This window comes from Ambystoma mexicanum, chromosome 1q (assembly GCF_040938575.1).
Source record: "Ambystoma mexicanum isolate Mex_15411 chromosome 1q, UKY_AmexF1_1, whole genome shotgun sequence".
NCBI lineage: Eukaryota > Metazoa > Chordata > Amphibia > Caudata > Ambystomatidae > Ambystoma > Ambystoma mexicanum.
Genome location: NC_090922.1, coordinates 538,249,195 through 538,270,705, shown reverse-complemented (window position 1 = coordinate 538,270,705; position 21,511 = coordinate 538,249,195). Strand labels below are relative to the sequence as shown.

Sequence of the window (21,511 nt, the reverse complement as noted above, 5' to 3'; positions counted from 1 at the left end):
GGTAGGCGCGCACACACGTGTACACACACACACGTGTACGCATGCACACACACGCACGCACGCAGGGGGATGGGGTAGGCACACAAGCGACCAGCGGGATGGGGTAGGCACTCACACACACAGGTGACCAGCGGGATGGGGGTGGGCTCTCACACACACACATACATACATACATATATACATATGACCAGCAGGGTGGGGGTAGGCACTCCCACACAAATGTGACCAATGGGATAGGCTCTCACACACACAGGCAACCAGTGGGGTTTGGGTGAGCTCTCACGCACACATGCAACCAACAGGGTGGGGGTAGGCACTCACACACACACATGCGAACAACAGGGTGGGGGTAGACACACACACACACACACACACACACAGGAGACCAACGGGATGGGCGTGGGCTCTCTCTCACACACACACACACACACAGGAGACCAGTGGGATGGGGTGGGCTCTCACACGCAGGCAACCAGCGGGGTGGGGGTGGACTCTCATGCACATAGGCGACCAGCGGGGTGGGCACACACACACACACACATAGGCGACCAGCGGGGTGGGGGTGGGCTCTCACGCACACAGGCGACCAGCAGGGTGGGCATTCTCACACACATGCGACCAGCAGGGTGGGGGTAGGCACACACACACACACTACCAGCGGGTTGGGCTCTCACACACACACAGGCGACCAGTGGGATGGGGGTGGGCTCTCACACACACAGGCGACCAGCAGGATGGGGGTGGGCTCACACACACATGCAACCAGCAGGATGGGGGTGGGCTCACACACACATACATATGACCAGCGGGGTGGGGGTAGGGGTAGGCACTCGCACATAAATGCGACCAACGGGATGGGCTCTCACACACACAAGGGACCAGAGGGGTGAGGGTGGGCACTCACACACATATGCATCCAACAGGGAGGGGGTTGGCACTCACACACACAGGTGACCAGCGGGGTGGTAGTGGGCTCTCTCACACACAGGCATCCAGAGGGGTGGGAATTCACACACACGTGACCAGCGGGGTGGGGGTAGGCACACACACACGACCAGCGGGATGGGCTCACACACACATGCGACCAGCGGGATGGGGTGGGCTCACACACACATGCGACCAGCGGGATGGGGGTGGGCTCACACACACATGCGACCAGCGGGTTGGGTTTAGGCACACACACACACACACACACAGCAGGATGGGGTAGGTACTCACACACAGGCGACCAGTGGGATGGGGGTGGGCTCTCACACACACACATGCGACCAGCGGGATGGGGTGGGCTCACACACACATGGCCAGCGGGTGGGGGTAGGCACTCCCACACAAATGTGACCAACGGGATGGGCTCTCACACACACAGGTGATCAGCGGGGTTTGGGTGGGCTCTCACGCACACATGCAACCAACAGGATGGGGGTAGGCACTCACACACACATGCGACCAACGGGATGCGGGTAGGCACACACACACATGTGAACAACGTGGTGGGGGTAGACACACACACATAGGGGACCAGCGGGATGGGCGTGGGCTCACACACACACACAGGTGACCAGCGGGGTGGGGATGGGCACTCACACAAACACACACATGTGACCAGCGGGGTGGGCACTCACACACATGCGACCAGCAGGGTGGGTGGGTTCTCACACACACACAGGCGTCCAGAGGGGTGGGGGTATGCACTCACACACACAGGTGACCAGCGGGGTGGGGGTGGGCTCTCACACACATGTGTCCAGTGGGGTGAGGGTGGGCTCTCACACACACAGGCGTCCAGAGGGGTTGGGGGATGCACTCACACACACAGGTGACCAGCGGGATGGGGGTGGGCTCTCACACACAGGCGTCCAGCGGGATGGGGGTTAGAGGCAAGGAGACAGATAACTGGCAGCGTACCATGGTGGACAGGGGTAGACAGGGCCTTAGGAGAGCCTGCCAGCCTTCCCATTGGACCAGATGAGATAGGCACCAGCCAATCAATGTCCCCCAGCAGCACCATGCCTAGCACTCTGGTGCAGGCAGAGGAATCAGCCATCTTGGACTGGCGGTTCCACAAGCGAAAGGCAGATGGAAATAGTGCAACATGCCATTGAACCGGAACGATTTCAATGTTCCAAAAGTTATAACACTACACAAAATAACACTTGCCTGAACCAGCACAGTAAAAGCAAATGTCATTCTTATCAGAACGCCGTCAGGCACCTCTCGATCAAGACTTACAGGGAGTCCGCTACAATGCAGTAGTCAGGCAGAGAGATGCAAGAGGGAAGAAAGCTGCAGCCGCTGCAGCGGCCGCATCGGTAGAAGGAAGAGCGGAGGGAAGGCGTTTTGAATTACAGTGTTTGTGGAAAAGACTTGGGGAAGGGAGTTGTTTCCCTTGGTGTGGATTGTAACACGAAGAGGAGAGAGGCATCCTCTTGGGCCTTGAAGAACTTTCTTAATTCTTTGGAACTTTTGTTTTGTGGAGAGAAACATGGGGAAGGGAACCATACCCAGGAACTATCAATATCATACATTTGAAACTTGGGTTGGATTACATCTTTTTGTTGAACTTGAACATCTGTGCACTTTTCAAGCTGGAAAGAATACCTTAGCACCTTAGAGTTAGTTTTAGAATGTGAGGTGCAAGGGAGGCACAGTATCACATGTGGAGACAGACAAAGGAGATATAAGGTTCAAGGGTGTTTACTGAAGAAAAAAAAAAAAGGATTGGATAAACTCCTTTCTGGCACCATCTCAAATGATGGGAGCATGCTCTACCAACAAATAATAAATAAAACAGACCTAGTTGTGTCAGTCAAAACAAAACAGCCTATACTAAAACCTATTGCCTGCCCTTATACTATTACAATAAATGGGTGCATGGGAAAAGGTGTAGGTAAAGGAAAAACAGTGCTATAACAAAAGATGGCTGAGTCAGCTCTCCTCCTCACGTTGGACAGCACGAAGTAAGGGGGTCCCTGTAGACAGGATGACACACTCTGGCTTAGGTTCTTAACAGACAAGGCAGTTGAAGGCGTGGATCGTGGCCCTTCCGGCCTTCCACTTTGAAAGTCTCTCTTTCCAACCTTCAATATGCTGTTCAACAAAACGTTCACGCTGGTCCCCCTCTGTCAGGCTCTGACCTTTGTAAGGAAGGCATGGTATCAAGATAAGACAGACAAGTGATCACAGTTCAAGGGTGTTTATTAAACTGATTTTGCAGGTTGGAAAAACGCCTAATCTAAACCTAAAGCTAAGATGGGAGCAAGCTAACGACCATCAAATGAAAAATAAGGCAGTCCTAGTGGCGTCTTGTCAAATAAAAAGGGCCTATGCAAAAAAAAAAAAAAAAAAAAACTATTGCCAATCCTTACAACTAATACAAAAAGAGTGTGGGACAAGGTTCACAAGAAAGAGTGTTCATAAATGATAAGCCAGGACATGAAGCCGGGGTTCTCCATGCTTCACGTTTTGAACACGGGACAATGTGACAAGGTGGGACTTCTCAGCACGGGACACGTTCGAGCTTTCTCGGCACAAGACGATAGTTCAAGTTCAATTTTCAGCTATTAGGAGTGTCGATGGTCAAGTCTCTTTTCTCCTAAAGGTCTCTTGCCTTCAAGGACCTGATGCAAACAAATAACAAATCAAAGTTCCTTTCAAAATGTACGTTGGGTGATATCTTTCAACCCTGGGTTCCCCTCTTCCGGGGTGCAGACCCCTCTCAAATATCAGCCTCCCTCTTTATGTTTTTTTTTAACAGTTCTCAGTGGACATCCCTCTCCTGGGTTCACTTTTGTTAACATAGTGTTTCCCGGGACTCTAGACTTCGCCCCTCTTTATTGACATCCCTCTGCCGGGTTCATTCTTGCCACTTCAATTCCTTTTGCTTTCTCTGGCTGTGGGTTTCACTACCCTTGGCGTTTCTCAATGGTTTGTCAGTCAAAGACTTTCGACTGTACAGGGATTTTACTAGACCCCTGTATGACCACTTAGACCTTCCTTGGCGGCTCTCCTATGGCCTTCTGGTATCAGTAGTTTCAATCTACACAGGATCAACCAGAGTCTGTCGAGTTAGCACCCATGTGGTGCCGCACCCCTCTGCAGCTAGTCTTCCATTAACAATTTACAGTTCTTTGAACTTTCAATGTGCCACTTTGCGAACTTCATTCAACACTGTTTCTTATCGGTTCTCCCCTTGACACACCGGCCATGATGAACCGCTTGGCTTTCCTTGTATCTGGAGTTAAGGCAGGTACCATGCGTCTCCCTGTGTACAGTTGACATCTGTTGCAACACACTTGGGCTATTGTTCACGGTCTTACAATTCCTTCTGCTGAGGTTTCACAGGTCTTGGAAGGAAAGAGAAAGGTTGCTTCTCTCCTTGTCACCCTCTTGGTTCGTGACGTCTTTCTCCGCCTCTTGAACTGCCGTGTTGAGTTCACTCTCTCGTCGTGCGGCCTGCCTTCCTCTTCTTGTGCTCCACCTTTTATCCCGGTGGGGAAGGGAAAGGGCCGTCAGTTGTGTGTGATTCTGGTTAATTGCCAGGCTTTACATCACCCTTGTATTGGGACATGTCAGGTAAACTGCTCTCGTGTTAGTCAGTTGTCTTTCGTGGTGCGTAAAATTGGTTGTGTAAAGAAAGGGGGGCAGTGTTTCAGAATATCCTATGTGGTAGGATGGGGAAAAGGTGTTGCAAGAAGGGGGATACCGCATCTCAACCGTCCGCGTCCCACTTCCACTCCCCGAGAACCTCCCATCCAGGTGATCCTCCCTCACTTGTCCACCCCCAGGAACTGGACCCAATAGCGATGGCCGTGTCCTGGCCACCTGGATGATAGATCCCCGGGGACTAGTTAGGGAGACACCTTCAGGTTTCTCACACCTTTCACAAAAACGGTTCACTCTGGTCCCCCTCTGTCAGACTCAGACCGTTCCAAACCAAAAGGTTCAACAATATTTACAGAGGGCTCCCTTCCCCAAACTTTACACTTGGGGTCTCCCTCAGTAAGGCTCAGACCATTTGTTTGTCGAAGGGTTTTGAATGTGCGCCACTTTCTTTACAGACCTACGCAGGACCACTGCGACTCAAAGTTCAACTTTTTACTCTCCCCTTCTCTCAGGGTTAACTTTGATTACCTTCGCTTTTGCTGCTCATTCACTTTTATCGCTCCAAACAATGCATCTTTCACAGAGACTTTCGAGTGGGCTACTTCCTTTTGCCGGACCACTCAGTTACCCAGTATCGCCTATTTCACAGCTGTACTTACTTCAAAGTTAATTCACAGGTCTGCCTTTCTTGGGTTACATTCACACGCATGCAGCCTTCACTTGCGATATAATGTTGCCCCTTCAATCTTTCTTCAACAAACACTGGTCTCTCAGGTCGCTTTCCAACTCACTGGCTGTGTGCGTTTTTTTCTTGGTTTTATGAATCCTACTTCACCAATCAATGTTACTACCACAGGCATGGTCTTGACTCCCCAACTCTGCCGTTCACCCGGGACAGCCGCTGGCGTCCTTGGAACACAATGCAGCCTTCTGATTTCGGATCTGGCCTTCTCCACGTGTCTTTCGCGGCCCGTTGGAGGCAACAACCTCCTGTATGGAACTCCTGGGGATTTCAAACCGCCACTCTCATCCCTTTGTCCGTCGCCCTGCTCCAGTAGGTTAGCCTTCGACCTGGAGGTTCTGCTCGTACTCGTGTTCCGCCTTGCACGGAGTATGTCTTTAGGTTCTGCCTTTTACCCTGTCTAGGAGAGTCAATTGGAATCAGGTGTGAATGGTTGTAATGGGAGGCCTGATCTTTCCGGACCTCATTATTGGGACAAAATGGCGACTGCTTATAGGAATCCCTGGTGCATGGATTCCTGTGGGCAATCTTCACAGCTCGTGTTCTCTTCTTCCTCGTTTCTGGAAAATGCACTGGGGAGGAAATATGGGAGTCGTAGTCTTTTCTAGGGACGATGGAAAAGATGGGTAACTTGCTGTCAGAAAAAGGGGGACAATCACCTTGTTGTAAATGACAGGGTAATAGAAGTAATTCTCTTTTCCTTACTCTTGCATACCCTCCCTCTTGCATTGTTACAGGTTGGAATTGGGGGGAGTAACAAGATATGACTCACAACACCAGATGTAGGAGGAGAGAATGTCAGGTAGGGGAGTGACAGAAAGGGGGGAATACTGCGTCTCGCTGTTAGATGTGTGAGAAACCAGAAGGTGTCTCGCAGCTAGTCCCCGAGGATCTGTCATCCAGGTGGCCAGGACACAGCCATCGCTTTTGGATCCAGTTCCTGTGGGGGGGACCAGTGCGGGAGGATCACCTGGGTGAGGGGTCTTCGGGAGTGCGAGCAGGACACCGGATGGCGAGACGCGGTATCCCCTTCCCTGTTATACCATTACCCCATCCTACCAGGATACTTAGGAACTCAACCCTCCCCCTTTGCCAACACAAACACTTTCTCACAAACAGCACGCTATGAGAGAAAACAGACTAAATCTCGAGCCGTATACCTGATATGTCCCAATACAATGGTTAGGCAATTACTGACCATTACACACACCTGACTTCCATTACACTTCCCCATACGAATAAAAGGCCGAGCACGAGAGCACTCTCTGAGAGAAGCAAAGCACACGAGGAAGCAGCAGTTACAAGATGGCAGTTTAATACAAGACAAAAGGTGGCAAAAACCAAAAGGGATCGCAAGGAGGGAAGTGCCCTTGACCTTTTAGACGAGGAACTGTTACTTTCATGAACCTTCGAGAATAGAAAACTAGAAAACGTAAGACCAGGAAACAAGGCTGAAGAAACCTGCATTGTATGTCAGAGGTACCTGGGATTCTCTCACATCGATAGTGAAGGCAGGGAGAGAAGTTTGCCACCGTGGTACTGTCCTTGGCTCCTACAACAAAGCAGCGCCTGTGAAGTCAGCACAGCCGGTGAGTTGGGGAGACTGATACCAGACCAGTCTGTGTTGAAAGGAACAAGTTACTTACCTGTAACTGTTCTCCTCCAGCATGGGTCTGGCATGGATTCACATGCTCATGAATATTCCCCGTCCCCACTGATCTCTGGGTCATACTGGTCCCAGCCAATGACTGCCCTCTCCCTAAGCCCCGCCTTTGGCAGCCATCCTCAGATTTGGTAGCACGCCAAGTGGCAGTATGACCAAGTGAAGAGCCGCAGAGGGGTAGGTGGGAGGGTTCGCATGTGAATCCATGCCAGACACATGCTGGAGAACAGTTACAGGTAAGTAACTTGTTCCTTCTCCAGCATGGGGTCTGGCATGGATTCACATGCTCATGAATAAAGAATACATAGCAGTATACACATGCACAACCACGGGAGGTGGCAAAGGCTCAACATTAAGCATTACATCCAAAACTCAACATTAAGCAATTCTTACCTCCTCACCAGGCTCACCTTAGGCGAACAGGTTGCGCAGCACTGCTTGGCCGACCCTGGACTCCTCCCTGGAGTCCCAGTAGAATCTTGTGAAGGTGTGTGTCGACCTCCACGTAGCAGCCCTGCAGATGTCCAGCAGGGGCACACCAGACAGGAACGCCGTGGTAGCATCGATCGCTCTGGTTGAATGGGCTCTCAGACGGCCAGGCAGCGGTCGGTTTGCCAACCGGTGACATTGCATGATGCAGCCGGAGAGCCATCTGGAAATGGAAGTCTTCGAGAGAGCCTTCCCTTGATTCACAGACCCAAAGTTCACAAACAGTTGTGATGTCGTCCGAAAACTCTTTGTGCGGTCCACGTAGAACTTCAGCGCTCTAGCTACATCCAGCGAGTGCAAAGTCCTCTCGCCCAACGACGAAGGCGACGGGAAGAAAACTGGTAACACCAAGGGCTCGTTGAGGTGGAAGTCCGACGGCACCTTGGGCATAAAGGAGGGGTGCGTCCTCAGCACCACCCTCGTGTCATGAAAAGTCAAGTATGGAGGCTTGCAAGATAGGGCCCGGATCTCTCCCCCTCGTCGTGCGGAGGTGATGGCCACGAGGAAAGCTGTCTTCCATGACAGGAACTTCGAAGGCGCCGAATGCATAGGCTCGAATGGGGCCCCCCCATGAGCCTGGTCAGCACCACATTAAGCTCCCACGCCGGGGCAGGAGCCTTCACCGGCGGGAATGATCGGAAGAGCCCCTTCATGAATTCCTTCACCAGGCGATGAGACCACAAAGACGCCGGTCTCGTAGTCCTGGTATATCGGGAGATGGCAGCCAGATGTATTCTGATGGAGGCGTGAGCCAGTCCAGCTTTGGCCAGCGACAGTAGGTACGGCAGTACTTGAGGGGCCGTAATCCGCAGAGGGTTAATCTTCTGTGCATGGCACCAGACAGAGAACCTCTTCCATTTATGATCGTAACACTTGAGAGTCGAGGACGCCCTGGCTTTTGCAAGAACCTCTCTGCAATCAGCCGGTGTATCGTACCCTCCAAAATCTAGTGCCGCAGGAGCCAGGCCAGCAAGTTCAGCGACTGTGGGTCATGATGGAGAATGGCGCCTCCTTCCCTGGAGAAAAGATCCGCGTCCGCCGGCAGCTTGACTGGTGGGGACATTGACAAGTCCAGAAGGTCCGGGAACCAGATCTGCCTCGGCCACGCCGGTGCGACGAGGATCATCCGGCACCTGGACCTCTTGAGCTGGTTGATGAGGCGGAGCAGCACCGGCAACGGAGGGAACGCGTATAGAAACAGGCCGTCCCACGGGAACGAGAAAGCATTGCCCATGCTCCTCGAGTATGGGTACCTGCTGGCGAACCTCTGACACTTGGAGTTTTTCGCCGTCGCGAATAGGTCGATCTGGGGTTTGCCCCATCGTTGGAAGAGCCGATCCACTTGATCCTTTTGCAGTTCCCACTCGTGGCACGAGCGCAGCTCCCTGCTGAGTGAGTCGGCAATGGTGTTTTTTATTCCTGCCAAGTGGAAGGGAACCAGAAACATCCCCTGGGCGACGGCCCAGTGCCACAGATCCTGGGCCTCCTTGGATAGGGCTGGGGATCTGGTGCCCCCCTGCTTCCGTATGTAGAACATCGTGGTAGTGTTGTCGGTGAAGATCCTCACCACTTTGTCCTTGAGGGACAGAAGGAACAACTTGAGCGCCCAGAACACTGCTCGGAGCTCCAGGATGTTGATGTGGAGAGACCTCTCCTCCAGGAGCCAAAGGCCTCTTGTGTGGAGATCTCCGGTGTGAGCCCCCCAACCCTCCAGAGAGGCGTCCGTCGTCACCGTCTCCTGAAACAACAGGGTTTGAAAGTCCGTGCCTGTAGTGAGGTGAGCCCGGGTGCCCCACCATAGGATCGCCCGAGGGAACTCCTCGTCGAGAGGGATCCTGTCCTCGAAGCAGCCCGTCGCCTGAAACCAGCGGGCGTCGAGGAACTCCTGTAGCGGACGCATCCGAAGTCTGCAAAGGGGTACAAGGTAGATGCATGAGGACAACATCCCGAGAAGGGACTTGATGGACCTCACCCTGGCCACGTCCGTGGCAAACAGGCGCGGCACCTTGCCCAGGATGGTCTTGGTCCTCTCCTCTGAAGGGGAGGCTAATTGCCCCACTGTATCGAGCTTCGCTCCCAGAAACAGTGCTACTTGCGATGGAACCAGGTGGGATTTGGGGTAGTTGATGGCGAACCCCAGCTCCGTGAGTAACCGGACGGTCCTCGCTGTATGCTCGACGGCGAGTTCCCTTGTCCTTGCCCGGATTAGCCAGTCGTCCAAGTAGGGGTAGACGTGGATCCCCTGCAGGCGCAGCCGCGCCGCCACTGGTGCCAGGCACTTGGTGAAAACCCTGGGTGCCGACCTTAATCCGAACGGTAGGGCTCTGAATTGGTAGTGGCGTCCCTGAACCACGAACCTGAGGAACTTCCTGTGCCTTTTTAGAATGGGGATGTGGAAGTAAGCATCCTCCAGGTCCAACGACTATAGGAAGTCGCCTTCCTCCAGCTGTCCCAGCATGTGCTGGAAGGTGACCATCCTGAATTTCTGCGCCTTGATGTATTTGTTTAACCGACGAAGGTCCAGGATGGGGCGCCAACCGCCTGTCTTCTTTCTGACGAGGAAGTACCTTGAGTACACTCCGGAGCCCCGGAGCCTCCTGTGGACGAGCTCGATGGCACCTTTCTGGAGCATCGCCTTTACCTCCAACAGCAGTTGAGGGACGTGATTCTCCTTCCTGGCCACGGGAGGAATGCGAGGGTACTTCTTTTGGAATTCCAGCCAGTGCCCATTGGCCAGGGTGTCCAACACCCAACGATCGGTGTAGATGGACTCCCACACTCTGACGAACTTCGTCAGCCGGCCTCCCACCGGGGTGCTTCGGTGGGGGCCTGACACCCCTGCCGGGTCAGTCTTGCTTGGAGGCGGCCTTGCCGCCTTGGCCTCCTTGGCGACGACGGCGGGATCCCTGTTGCTTGCAGCAACTTCTATAGGCCTCCTGGGAAGAGGAGCGGGCCGCCTGGCGGTAAGTGGAGCAGCCACCGCTGGATCCTTTGGAGGCACCCTGTCTGCCTCCGGAGCTCCGAAAGGGCCGTCGCTGTTGAAGCGCCCCAAGGGCCCGGGCCATCTCCGAGTCGGTCTTGATGGCCTGTAGAGACTGGTCCACCACCTTACCAAAAAGGTTGTTGCCGTCAAACGGCATGTCCAACACTCTGGTCTGGACGTCCTGGCGAAAGTCTGTCGCCTTGAGCCATCCTCGTCGGCGGAGGCAAACTCCGTTGCCCAGTTGGCGAAATCCGGTATCGGCAATGTCCGTTGCCACCGTTATGGCGTGATCGAACGCCACCTCGCCTTCCTGCAGAATTTCTAGGGCCTCCGCCCTTTTGTCATCAGGCAGGAAGTCTAGCAGGGGAGCTATCTTGAACCAGAGCTCCCCGTCGTAGTGGGCCACGATCACTAAGGCATTGACCGCCTTAATCGTCGTCGACGCCGACAAGATTACTCGTCATCCCATAGAGTCCAACTTCTTGCCCTTGCTGTCCGGTGGGGAATTGGAAGTTGAAGCCGCCGCGCCGCTGCCTTCTTCTTAGCCACTGCCGAGACGACCGAGTCCGGCATGGGCTGGGCCCTGAGGCACAAGGGGGCGGCATCGGGGACTCGGTACTTCTTCTTGTACCTGTCCCTCTTGGCGGGTGTCGTGGAAGGATTCTTGTGGACAGCAAGCCCCTCGTACCAGATGTCATCGAGTAAAGGCACCATGAGGACCGTCTTCCTCTTTGCCTCTCGTCATTGGTACAGAAACCCCTCCTTTTTCTGTTCTTCATGGCAGAGCTGGAAGAGCTCGGATGCCCTGGTTACCATGGCGTGGAAAGAGCCAACCTCGTCGGCTGGAGATGCCTGCGGGGAGAGTGTGGGGCAAGGGGTGCGGTTTGTGACGAAGGGATGTCTGCTGTGTCATCGCCGCCATCATCGTCCGTCCCCGTATCCTCTCTAGGGTCCGGCAAGGGGGATGAGGGGTCTCGCAGGTACGAAGGGGGAGCGGGGTGGACTCTCCTCCGCTTGTTCGAAGGGCTTCCCGACGGGCCTGGTTCTGGCTCCTCAGTCGGGGTGCATGGTAATCTCGTCCTTATCTCGGTACATAAGGATTGGATTGCAAACAAAATGGCCGCCGAGCTATCCTGGGGCTCGGGCAATGGCTGCGACGGACGGGATGGCCGCTCCACTGGGCCCTGTTCGCTATCTTCGATCACGTCAGCAGGGACCGTCCCCTGGGATCGAACCTTCTCGAACCTCTCGTTGAGGCTTATGAACCTCTCATTGAGGCCTATGGACCTTTCGTTGAGGCCCTTCTCGGTTTCCACCAGTTCCTCCTCAGAGGCTGATTCCGAGTCTGTAATGGCCATCGCCCCCCCCCCCTCTTTTTCAGCCGGGGGCTTCACGGGGGTCTTAGCGATGGGCTGGAAAGAGGATTCCCTCCGCAGTGGCAGGGATACTCTGGGCCCAGAGGCCGTTTCCACTGGCGTAGACTCAGCCGGCTCCGCCAGGGTCACAGCGACCACTTCGGTAGAGGCCTTAGCCGGGTGGATCAAAGCCCTCACCACCTTAGGTGCGTCCTGGGCCTTCACCTTGGGGGGAGCGTCAGCGCCTCGCTCCCCCTTCGAGATCGACCGGGTCCGCTCCAGCGGCCTACCCGGGTTCTCGGACTTCCTCTTCCCCGAACCAGAGCGCTGGCTCGTGGTCGAGCGTGCCGGAGAAGTTCCTCCTCAGAGGCTGATTCCGAGTCTGTAATGGCCATCGCCCCCCCCCCTCTTTTTCAGCCGGGGGCTTCACGGGGGTCTTAGCGATGGGCTGGAAAGAGGATTCCCTCCGCAGTGGCAGGGATACTCTGGGCCCAGAGGCCGTTTCCACTGGCGTAGACTCAGCCGGCTCCGCCAGGGTCACAGCGACCACTTCGGTAGAGGCCTTAGCCGGGTGGATCAAAGCCCTCACCACCTTAGGTGCGTCCTGGGCCTTCACCTTGGGGGGAGCGTCAGCGCCTCGCTCCCCCTTCGAGATCGACCGGGTCCGCTCCAGCGGCCTACCCGGGTTCTCGGACTTCCTCTTCCCCGAACCAGAGCGCTGGCTCGTGGTCGAGCGTGCCGGAGAAGTAGCGCCCTGCATGGCAACCGAAGAGCCCGACCTTTCGGCACTCCCGGTGCCCGCGGACTCGCGGTGCTTGGCCTTCTGTTGGGCCCCCGTCGCCGGGGAGCCCTCACAGGACTTAGAAGCCCGCTCAGACTTCTTCTTCGTCTTCTCACCTGCTGTGCCCTTCTCCAGCCAGGTGGCGAGGCGGGAACGACGATCTTGTTTGGTCGGTTCCGAAAGGTTCTTGCAGAACGCACAGTCTTTCTCCACGTGCGTCTTGTCCTCATGAAGGCAGTAGAGACATTGCGAATGCTCGTCCTCCTTGAAAACGTTATATAATCCGCATCCAGGGCAGTTCCCGAAGAGCTTGGATCCGGGCGTTGAGCTTCCCTTGTCCTGGGCCATGTCCGTTGAGGTAGGCCGCAGATATTCCGGAATCCTCCAAGAAGTGTAAACTCGACGAAAACTTCACCCTTGAGGGGCGTAGAAGAATTCTGAAACGGGTCCCCGTTATCGGAAGTAGAAACAGTGGAGTTTGAGGCTCGATTAAACCGAAAAAATGAGAAAATCTCGTGAAAAAGCGTGAAAACGCAGTAAAAAAACTCAAGAGCTAAACACGAGGACTCCCAACACTTGAGGGTGCGGTAAAAATCTGAGGATGGCTGCCAGAGGCGGGGCATAGGGAGAGGGCAGTCATTGGCTGGGGGCAGTATGACCCCAGTGATCAGTGATTGGTTACTACTAAGAAAGACAGATCAGAAACAAAACGGATACCGATTTTTTCTTTACCGAGTATTCCCAGCCTGACGACGGGGAATATTCATGAGCATGTGAATCCATGCCAGACCCCATGCTGGAGAACCAAGGTTGCAAGCAGCAACATTGAATATTGAAGGCTGAATCGAACATTGTATGAAGGGTATGTAATAACGCAAGAAAAATTAAACCGATGAGTGATTGAACTTTAAAGCCAAGATATGATACCTTAGAGTGGTCCAGCAGCATGTGCGTGCTCATTCGAAAGGCTCTATAGGGTATCCAACTGAAAGAGTAACAAGAATTGTGAATCGAAGTGTCCTGCAAAATCCTGTGCACAATCGAAACTCTTCGATGTTAATAATGTAAAGAAAGCTGATGACAAAGTAGATGAAGATGGTCCGAGCCTGGCGGAGGGAGATCAGCTGAGAGCTTTGGGTTTGTGTTAAATTGGAATTGGTCCACGCCCGGCACCACTACCAAGTGTGCGCAGCCAGAGGTGTAGACAGGGTAGGGCCTGAGCGTTTAAGACCCACCCAAAATCTGTAAATGCCCACTCAGATGTTAATATCAATGCAGTGGGCCAAACTACATCAGCTTCAGGCCCCACTTGTTAGACAATTCTGGCTACGCCTCTGTGCGCATCACTCCTGCTGGCCAATATTCGGTTAAGTAGCAAGTGCTAAAACATCAGAGAAGTGCAGCTTGGCTGAAACACTGAATACAATGACTACTGCTCAGTAAGACTTCAGGGACGAGTAGTGAATAAAAATGCTACTTATCCCCCACAATTCTACAAAACCATCAGTGACCCCAATCAAAGTTGAAACAGGTATAGCCCGACATGTATACCTCCTTTGCCTTTTAGTGTGGTGAAGGCATACACTTCAGAATGGGCGAGAAGCAACACAAACTGCAAAAGTACTGTGTTACCAAAATTGCAGAAATTTTAACCAAGATTAGATAGAAATAGGGCATTTTAATTATACTAACAAATGCAAACTAGTCAAAAACACTATAACCTACCCCTCTAAAGAAAAACAAAGAATGCAGACTAAATAAAGGGGGCGCTCTGGGTTGAAGACACAGGTGCAAAAACACTGATTGCCGCAGCAAATGCCCAAGTTATTGGACAGGTCTATAAAAAGGTATCAAGTGGGGTCTTACAAGTCACTAGGGTCTTTTAAAGCAGATTGGTGGGACAGAACCAATGTCAGTAAGCTTTTCGTCTCCGAGCCGGGAGTCTGTGGACTTTTGGCGCCGTGCTTGGAGTGCCGTCGGCAGTATCCAAAGACGCAATGTGGTTTGGCAAGGTGACTGACTGCTTGTGGGTCAGAAAGGCTGAGAAACAGCAGACAATATCAGGCCGAAGGAGCTGGAAGACTTGGCGGCCTCAGTGCAAAGAAGCCTTTGGTGGAAAGTGAGCTTGACTGGCTCAACACGGCATTGAGGTACTGCAGCGGGGACGGCTTGGAGCTCGAAGAAGCTTGTCACTAGCTAGGAAATGTCAAGTTGGGAACACTAGAAGACTCAGTGGGGCTCAGATGAGGAGATGGCGGAACCTCAGCGTCAGGCAATACTCAGAAATGCAGAAGCAGTCGAGCGTTTAAATCAAAGAGGAGTCCAGGAGTTCATTTGGATGGTGTTGAAGGTTCCCAAGTTGGCGTCGTACAGTTCGGAAATGCAGGGAAAGAAAGACACAGTAGAGGGTCTCTGATGGCAAGGTACATTCTTTCCTCTGCCTTTCCCAACCAAGACAGGTCGTAGAAAGCACTTAAATGGTTTTGTCACTTCCAATAAGCAGGGTCATAGGTACAAGTGGTTCTCAGTTGCAGTAGGCCATGACAAGCCAGCAGTTGCCACACATATGCCCTTTGGATGATTAGGGAGAAGAGTGATCATCTTCCATTGATCTTCTGGTCTGCGCCTCTCTGGCAGAGGACTTTAGAATTAACTGTACTCCCTATTATTTTGCAGATGAATCCCCCTTCAAGAATGGCCAACGGATTAATTAAGGGGAGGGCCGGCCCCACCCTTTCCAGTCATTGTACATAGTCAAAATGCCACAGAGGATTGCTCATAACAAGCCTGCTGTTATGGGCCCAATCGTGGCTGCTGTAAAAGGGTCTTTTGCCCAGTGATGCCATACCCAGAGTACCTGGTCTGCAGGAAATGGGGAGGGGTACAGGAAGTTTGGGAGCATTAAAAAAATACAAGCTGGTAGGACTCTACAGTGGACTGAAACTCTCCTGGGTTGCACTAACTACACCCTTTCCGTTGGCCATCTACATCAAAACAACTTCAGTAATTAGCACACCGGTGAGAGTTGGCAATTGTAATGATAGCACTGTCTTTGTAGCACCAGTTGCCAGCTAAACCTCAAGGAAACTTTTCTGTTCCCTATACAATGTGCCAAGACTTCTCAGGGGCATCGAAAGAGAGGAGTTCCTGGGTGGGACCCACACGGTGTGGTGGCTGCAGCAGCCTAGACATAATTAATACACACCAGTCCCTATCATGAAAGAGTCATTGTCCACCAATCTGAAAACAGAAAAGACATCAAATGCTTGTGGCTGTATAACTTCAATCCCAGTAGCCACCATGTCAAAACCAGACATGACATATTTAGTTTGCATCAACTGCCACCAGTCTGGTGGGGAACACAATTATGATATGCATTTTGACCCTAAGGGGCATACAGTTAAAAAGCCTGCTCGGCCTGTTGGAACCTTCAGCAGCTGTGTTCAGAAATGCATGTGTCCTTTGAATCTGCCCTGATGGCACTACAATGCAGCTGCTGGGAGATGTCCGCAGACAGTCCGAGCAAGGTTCCTGGGTGTACTGTGCTTTTTGGCATGGAGCAACACAAAGTGGGTTCTTATCAGTAGAGTCCATTTTTGAAACAGAATTCCCTGTATCATTTTAGAATTAAACATCAAAAAAAGCTCAGGCTTCTACAGCCTCCGAGATGGCATTCTATCAAACATACAAGGCCCTATCGAGTGTGCATGCAGTGCAGCTAAAATGCTATCAGCACCATTTATGTTCAATGCCATCCCCAGTGACCTATTAGTTTTTCTAGCCCTGCTTCTAAGCAACCTCAATTTGGAGGGTCAGACCTGTTTTCATCAACAGATTTTGTCAACTGCCATCCAAAATGTTCAATTAGTTTAATGTTGTTGGAGAAACATTTTACCATCAGACAGCCCCATAACACTTTGACAGGTTGCGCACTATGCACTCACCCTCAGTATGCACAGATTGTAAGCCAACACTGGAATACAAGGGCAAGCCCTGATGAATGTATTTTAGCATTGCTTTGAAAGTTAGCACAGAAAAATGAAGGTATTGTGTGCCAAACATAAAGTCTATTTATTCGGTTTAAAGTTGCACCAAAAAAATACTTCTGCTTCGGAGCACACACTGCAACAAATCAATTGTGCTTCCAGTACTCCGGCAGCTCTTCCAGCATGGTTTAAAATGTAGATCTATTTACACCTACGAGGTTGTATATGCAAATGAACATGTTTAAGAGAAAATATGTTTCAAGCACAGCACACTTTAACCTATTCTCAGATTTCTTGCTGCTGAACCTGCAATGAGGGCCGTAGTGCACCAAGACTCAATCCACTTCTACATGTGTGGTGTGTGTGCTCCATGTATGAATTAACTGATCCTGCTACATTGTTTCATCAATACTACTTCCTATCAAGCCTATGTGCTTTTACTTGAGACAGGCAATGTGCAGTGCAGCCCAAAACCAGATATCAATAGCTATTAGACATGCTTCCACTGTCAAGAAGTGACTCCTCGATAGGGGTGACTCACTAATTGCTGGAGCTCATCACTTAGCCACTTTAACTCAGAATGGTTTGCAACTGTTTAATTCCTAACAAAAGAGATAAACATACTGTTTGGCACACCCAGCTGCGCCCTAGGCAGCCACCAAGTTAGCCTAGGGTTGCACCATCCCAAAAGGTCTCACACCGATCTGAAATTAGAGCTGCACGACCTTGTCAGGATCTTACGATGTGCTACACTGTCAATGCCCCACATCCATTGTGCACTACTATGGTCAAAGAGAACACAAGTCTTTACCTGTCTTATCAAAGGTGAATATCTCTGCATCACACTTGGCACTCTTCGGGGTGTTCGGCTCCGAGCTGCAGCTGGAACGACGGCGCATTTTGCGTTTTGGGGAGATGGGATCCTCTGTCGATGAATCCAAATCTGTAAGAAATGTCAGATTCCGATATTAGTGCACTGTTAGAGAGGTGCTACACTCATAACATCCCAGTGACACCTTTACTACTCCTACTACTAGATAACACTTTCTTCCCCAATGCTCCGTTTATGCATCATGTCCAACTTTCATTGTATACTTGTATTAATTGAAAAGGAAGGTGAATGTTTTGATCTGAGCAATCACTTTGCAGGGAGCAAACACTCATGAAATAGGTTTAATTAATAATAAAACTCATGTTTCTACTCTTATCAGGGCATACTGAAAAAGGAGCTCCTAATCCTCAGACTATGGGGAACAACTGTAGTGCAAGCAGAAAGGAGGTTTGAAGTAATTATTCAAAACACATTTAATTTAATTCATACAATGGAAGAGAGTTCATTTGAACATCACAAACACATTATTGAAAAACAAAAAACTGTAAATACCACAAAAAACTCAGACCAGTCATCAACAAAATAAAAATACGAGAGAATAAGGGAGCCTTTTGCTGAGGTGTTGCAGACGGTTGGCAGATGTCAGCAGTGGATTGACATTCCATCTACTCAAACAGGTGAAAATTGTATTGTATTTTTTCAATTGTTGAAACAAACTGTAAAAATGTTTGGTCTTAGAAGCATGGCGAAATCGGGTCTACCAAGCATTGAGGATGAAATGTTCAAAATTGCCCATGCTCTGCCTTTACCAGTATCCCTAGAGATGGGCCGTGCAGTAATTAACAATTCGACCCAGCAATAACCTTGGAGCAAAGGTTGGAGGCAGAGGGGGTTTCTAAGGCGCAAAACTTAAATCACCATTTCCTGGTAAAAAGAACATGAAGATTTCAGGCTTGCCCTGCAAAATCACTACAAAGCCAGACCTTGCCGGGGCAAGAGTAGCTGCCCAGGCTAATTCAGTAGCAGAGCCCAAGGCTACATCTTTAGTTATGGATGCAGAGTTGCTCAAGTATGCAGACATACATCTTGAGCAGGGTGATTTATATAGTGTGCAGGTCGCTGACTCTCAATCTATATATTAGGATGACGAAGTAAAATCATTATTTGTACTGATCCCTTGTCCACGTTCGGGGCAGCCAGTATCCTCTTCACTTGGACAACCCGTTTTGGATGTGGAGGGCAGCGCTGGACGGGCCCTTGTAGCACTTAACTATGTGGTGCCTACGTTTGCCTCGCTATTTGAGAACATTAAGACAGAAATGAAAACACACAATTTAGCTTGAGGCAATTGGCAAGAAACTAGATAATGCAGCCCACGAGGTCGATCTGAAATCTTTGCTGCATCTAGAAGCAGACACTGAACTGATTTATCCCAGGCGATATTGAGGTTACAACAGGCATCCAGACCTTCACAGCACTTCAGTGATGCTAATGCCTGTTACTGTGAAACTCATAACGGATCCATATAGATACAAGGCTTGGGGGAATTACCGTGGGAATCCAGTATTTCCTCTGTTAAGGAGACCGATCATATGGGGGAAAGAAACAGAGTCCATTAGAGATCCCGGGTGCGAAACAATCCTTGACTAAAACTAAATATCAGACAACAACTGTGGTTAAGAAGAGCAAGACTGTTAACGCTTCCATGCTAGGACGGAAATTGTCCAGGAAGTTCCTGCGGAATTTGACCATCCAAGAATCCTTTGGAGATAAATCAAAGGCGGCCTACTCCAGTACATTTAAAATGGCAGTTATGGGCTGAACTGTGTCCAGAGGCGTTCGGTGGAGGAAGATGCCTTCCTCTCCGACTCTAGCTGGTGTGGACCAGTGAGAGAACAGGAAGATTTGGTTAATACCACCACTAAAAAATCTGCTACAAGTGTATTTACCCCTGTAGAGGGGACGGAAAAATGTAGAAATGTTTGTTCTGTTGTACCACTCCAAGCCATCTCGCTACGATCAAAGGTCACACAGTGGCTTCACAAACTGGTATTCAGGGCAAGGTTTACTGTTTTGGGGAGGTTGTAGGGGTGGATGTAAAAAATCTCCCCACGATTTGTAAACAATCTGTCTTTGTTCAAACTGGCTAGCAACAAAGCAATAAAGCTATGGGAGATATAGGTAGGGTGGTAGTGAATGACATACACTCTGTCAACCGAAAAGCAGTGTTATCTAATCAAACTCCACGGGACGATCAATGGTGTTCTAAAATCGCAGAGGCTAAGAACGACAGTAGTATTGGGCCACAGGTAGGCATTAGCGGGAAATCTAATGTGTGAAGCACCAACTAATCAGTCAGTGGCTGGAGTTTATGAGGGGGTGAACAAATCAATCAAGTTTAACCTAGAATGTCAATGCAAATTGTAATTGCCGACCACCACCAGGGCCTACTTACTTGGTGAAATCATGTGGCAGAGGGTTTTGTAGAGTGACGACTGAATTATTGGCAAGTGCGGGGGCAAACCCATATAATGGGGGATATGGACACAGTACAAAACAGAGTAGTACTGATGGATCCTCCAATGTGCAAACTGGGTGGTCGACAGATAATATCTAGGGCGACTCCAGTGATTAGTGTTCTGAGGAGGGCAATTGGAGTGGACACACCAGTGAAAAGTGGTAATGTTTCTAGGTTCAGAGGTAAATCAAACAGACAAAAACATGGCTCTTTTGAATGTAGTAATCAGAGATAAGAGCCTCGTCCAGACAGTATTTTATTGGAAGGATGTGAATGGGACAACAAGCCATTAATATCAAACCATTCTTGAATTTTGTCGATTTTTGCAGAGGTTACCAATCTGAAGGACATACTGACAAAAGATATTGACACAGTATTTGTTTGATCATGAATGTACGGATCGTGTAATTGTCGATATGGCCTCCAGATTTGTATTGGAAGATATACTCACAGAATCAGTCCCACTTAAAATTATGGATTTCCAGGTAAAAGAAATTGGCTTTGAATCACCCAGTGAGGTGTGTATTGCTGGGACATCGAAAAAAACTAAAGTGTGCATATAATGCTAACACTTCAGCTCCTGGGTGTGTAACAGGGCATGGGGAAGTGGTTGCATTGAGGAGGGAGTATCCCTTCATGGTCATGGGGACTGGTCACAGATATCTGAAGCATTGGTCAGGAAAGGTAATGCCAATAAATTAAATGGGAACTATAATTGTTCCATATTGTCATGGAATTAACGTGGTCATTCCCATCTATTCACAGATCATTTGTTGGGATCCATTTTAAAGGACCATATAATTATGCTATTCCAAGAGACCTGGCTGCTTTCTTGCCCAATTTTTTATGGGTAGAGTATCCATCTGCAGGCTGCAACAGGGGGGGGGGCGGAGGGCCGTCCTGTGGGGGGTTTGTGTGTCATTAAATCATGTCCCTTGTTTTCCAATATTAAAGTGTTTGACCGGCATTGTACATTTGAGGCTCGGTAACCAGTAAGATCTTGTTTTTGAAAGTTTACTGGCATACTGGGGTGGCCGAGTTACGTATATTTCTTGCAATCATTAAGTGATTATGTACTTAACTGGAAATGCCAAAATGTTGGACGCTTTGTTTATATCGCAGGCAATTTAAATTCCTTATGCCCAGAAGAGGTGGATAATCAAAACTACGGTGAAAATGTGAGTTATTGTGTTCCCCGTTCTGCAAAGGAGCTAAATGGTCTAACATGGTGGGTGTCTATGCATACCCTTGGATTACATAAATTGAATGGTAATATCAATGGGGACTTACCAGGAAAGCACACATGGCAGAGGGGTCGAAGTAGATCAGTTATAGACTATATTTTTGTAGACTCAATCACGTTTACCCGCTGTACGGTTTTAGTTCTGTTAATCAATGGAATGATCATTGTTTCCTGAAGGTCAAGGTGGAATGTGGTCTGTCACTGGAAATCCCATGTGGGCCTAATGATTTACTGATCAGTGCAGCGGAGAACCATACATCATTGTCTCGGGAGGATAGCTTAGCAGCAACATGCTCGCCTTGGAAATAGGACGACAC

At 50.4% G+C, this 21,511-nt stretch overlaps 1 protein-coding gene across 5 annotated transcripts in view; it reads right to left on the bottom strand.

Moving 5' to 3' along the window:
* CIC (capicua transcriptional repressor) overlaps positions 1–21,511 on the bottom strand; it is a 2,254,744-nt gene that overhangs the window by 281,430 nt on the left and 1,951,803 nt on the right. For all 5 annotated transcript variants that reach the window (XM_069640957.1, XM_069640955.1, XM_069640959.1 and 2 more), the window contains exon 19: positions 17,413–17,544. In XM_069640957.1, coding sequence (XP_069497058.1) covers positions 17,413–17,544 — 132 coding nt within the window. The remainder of the gene's footprint in view (positions 1–17,412; positions 17,545–21,511) is intronic.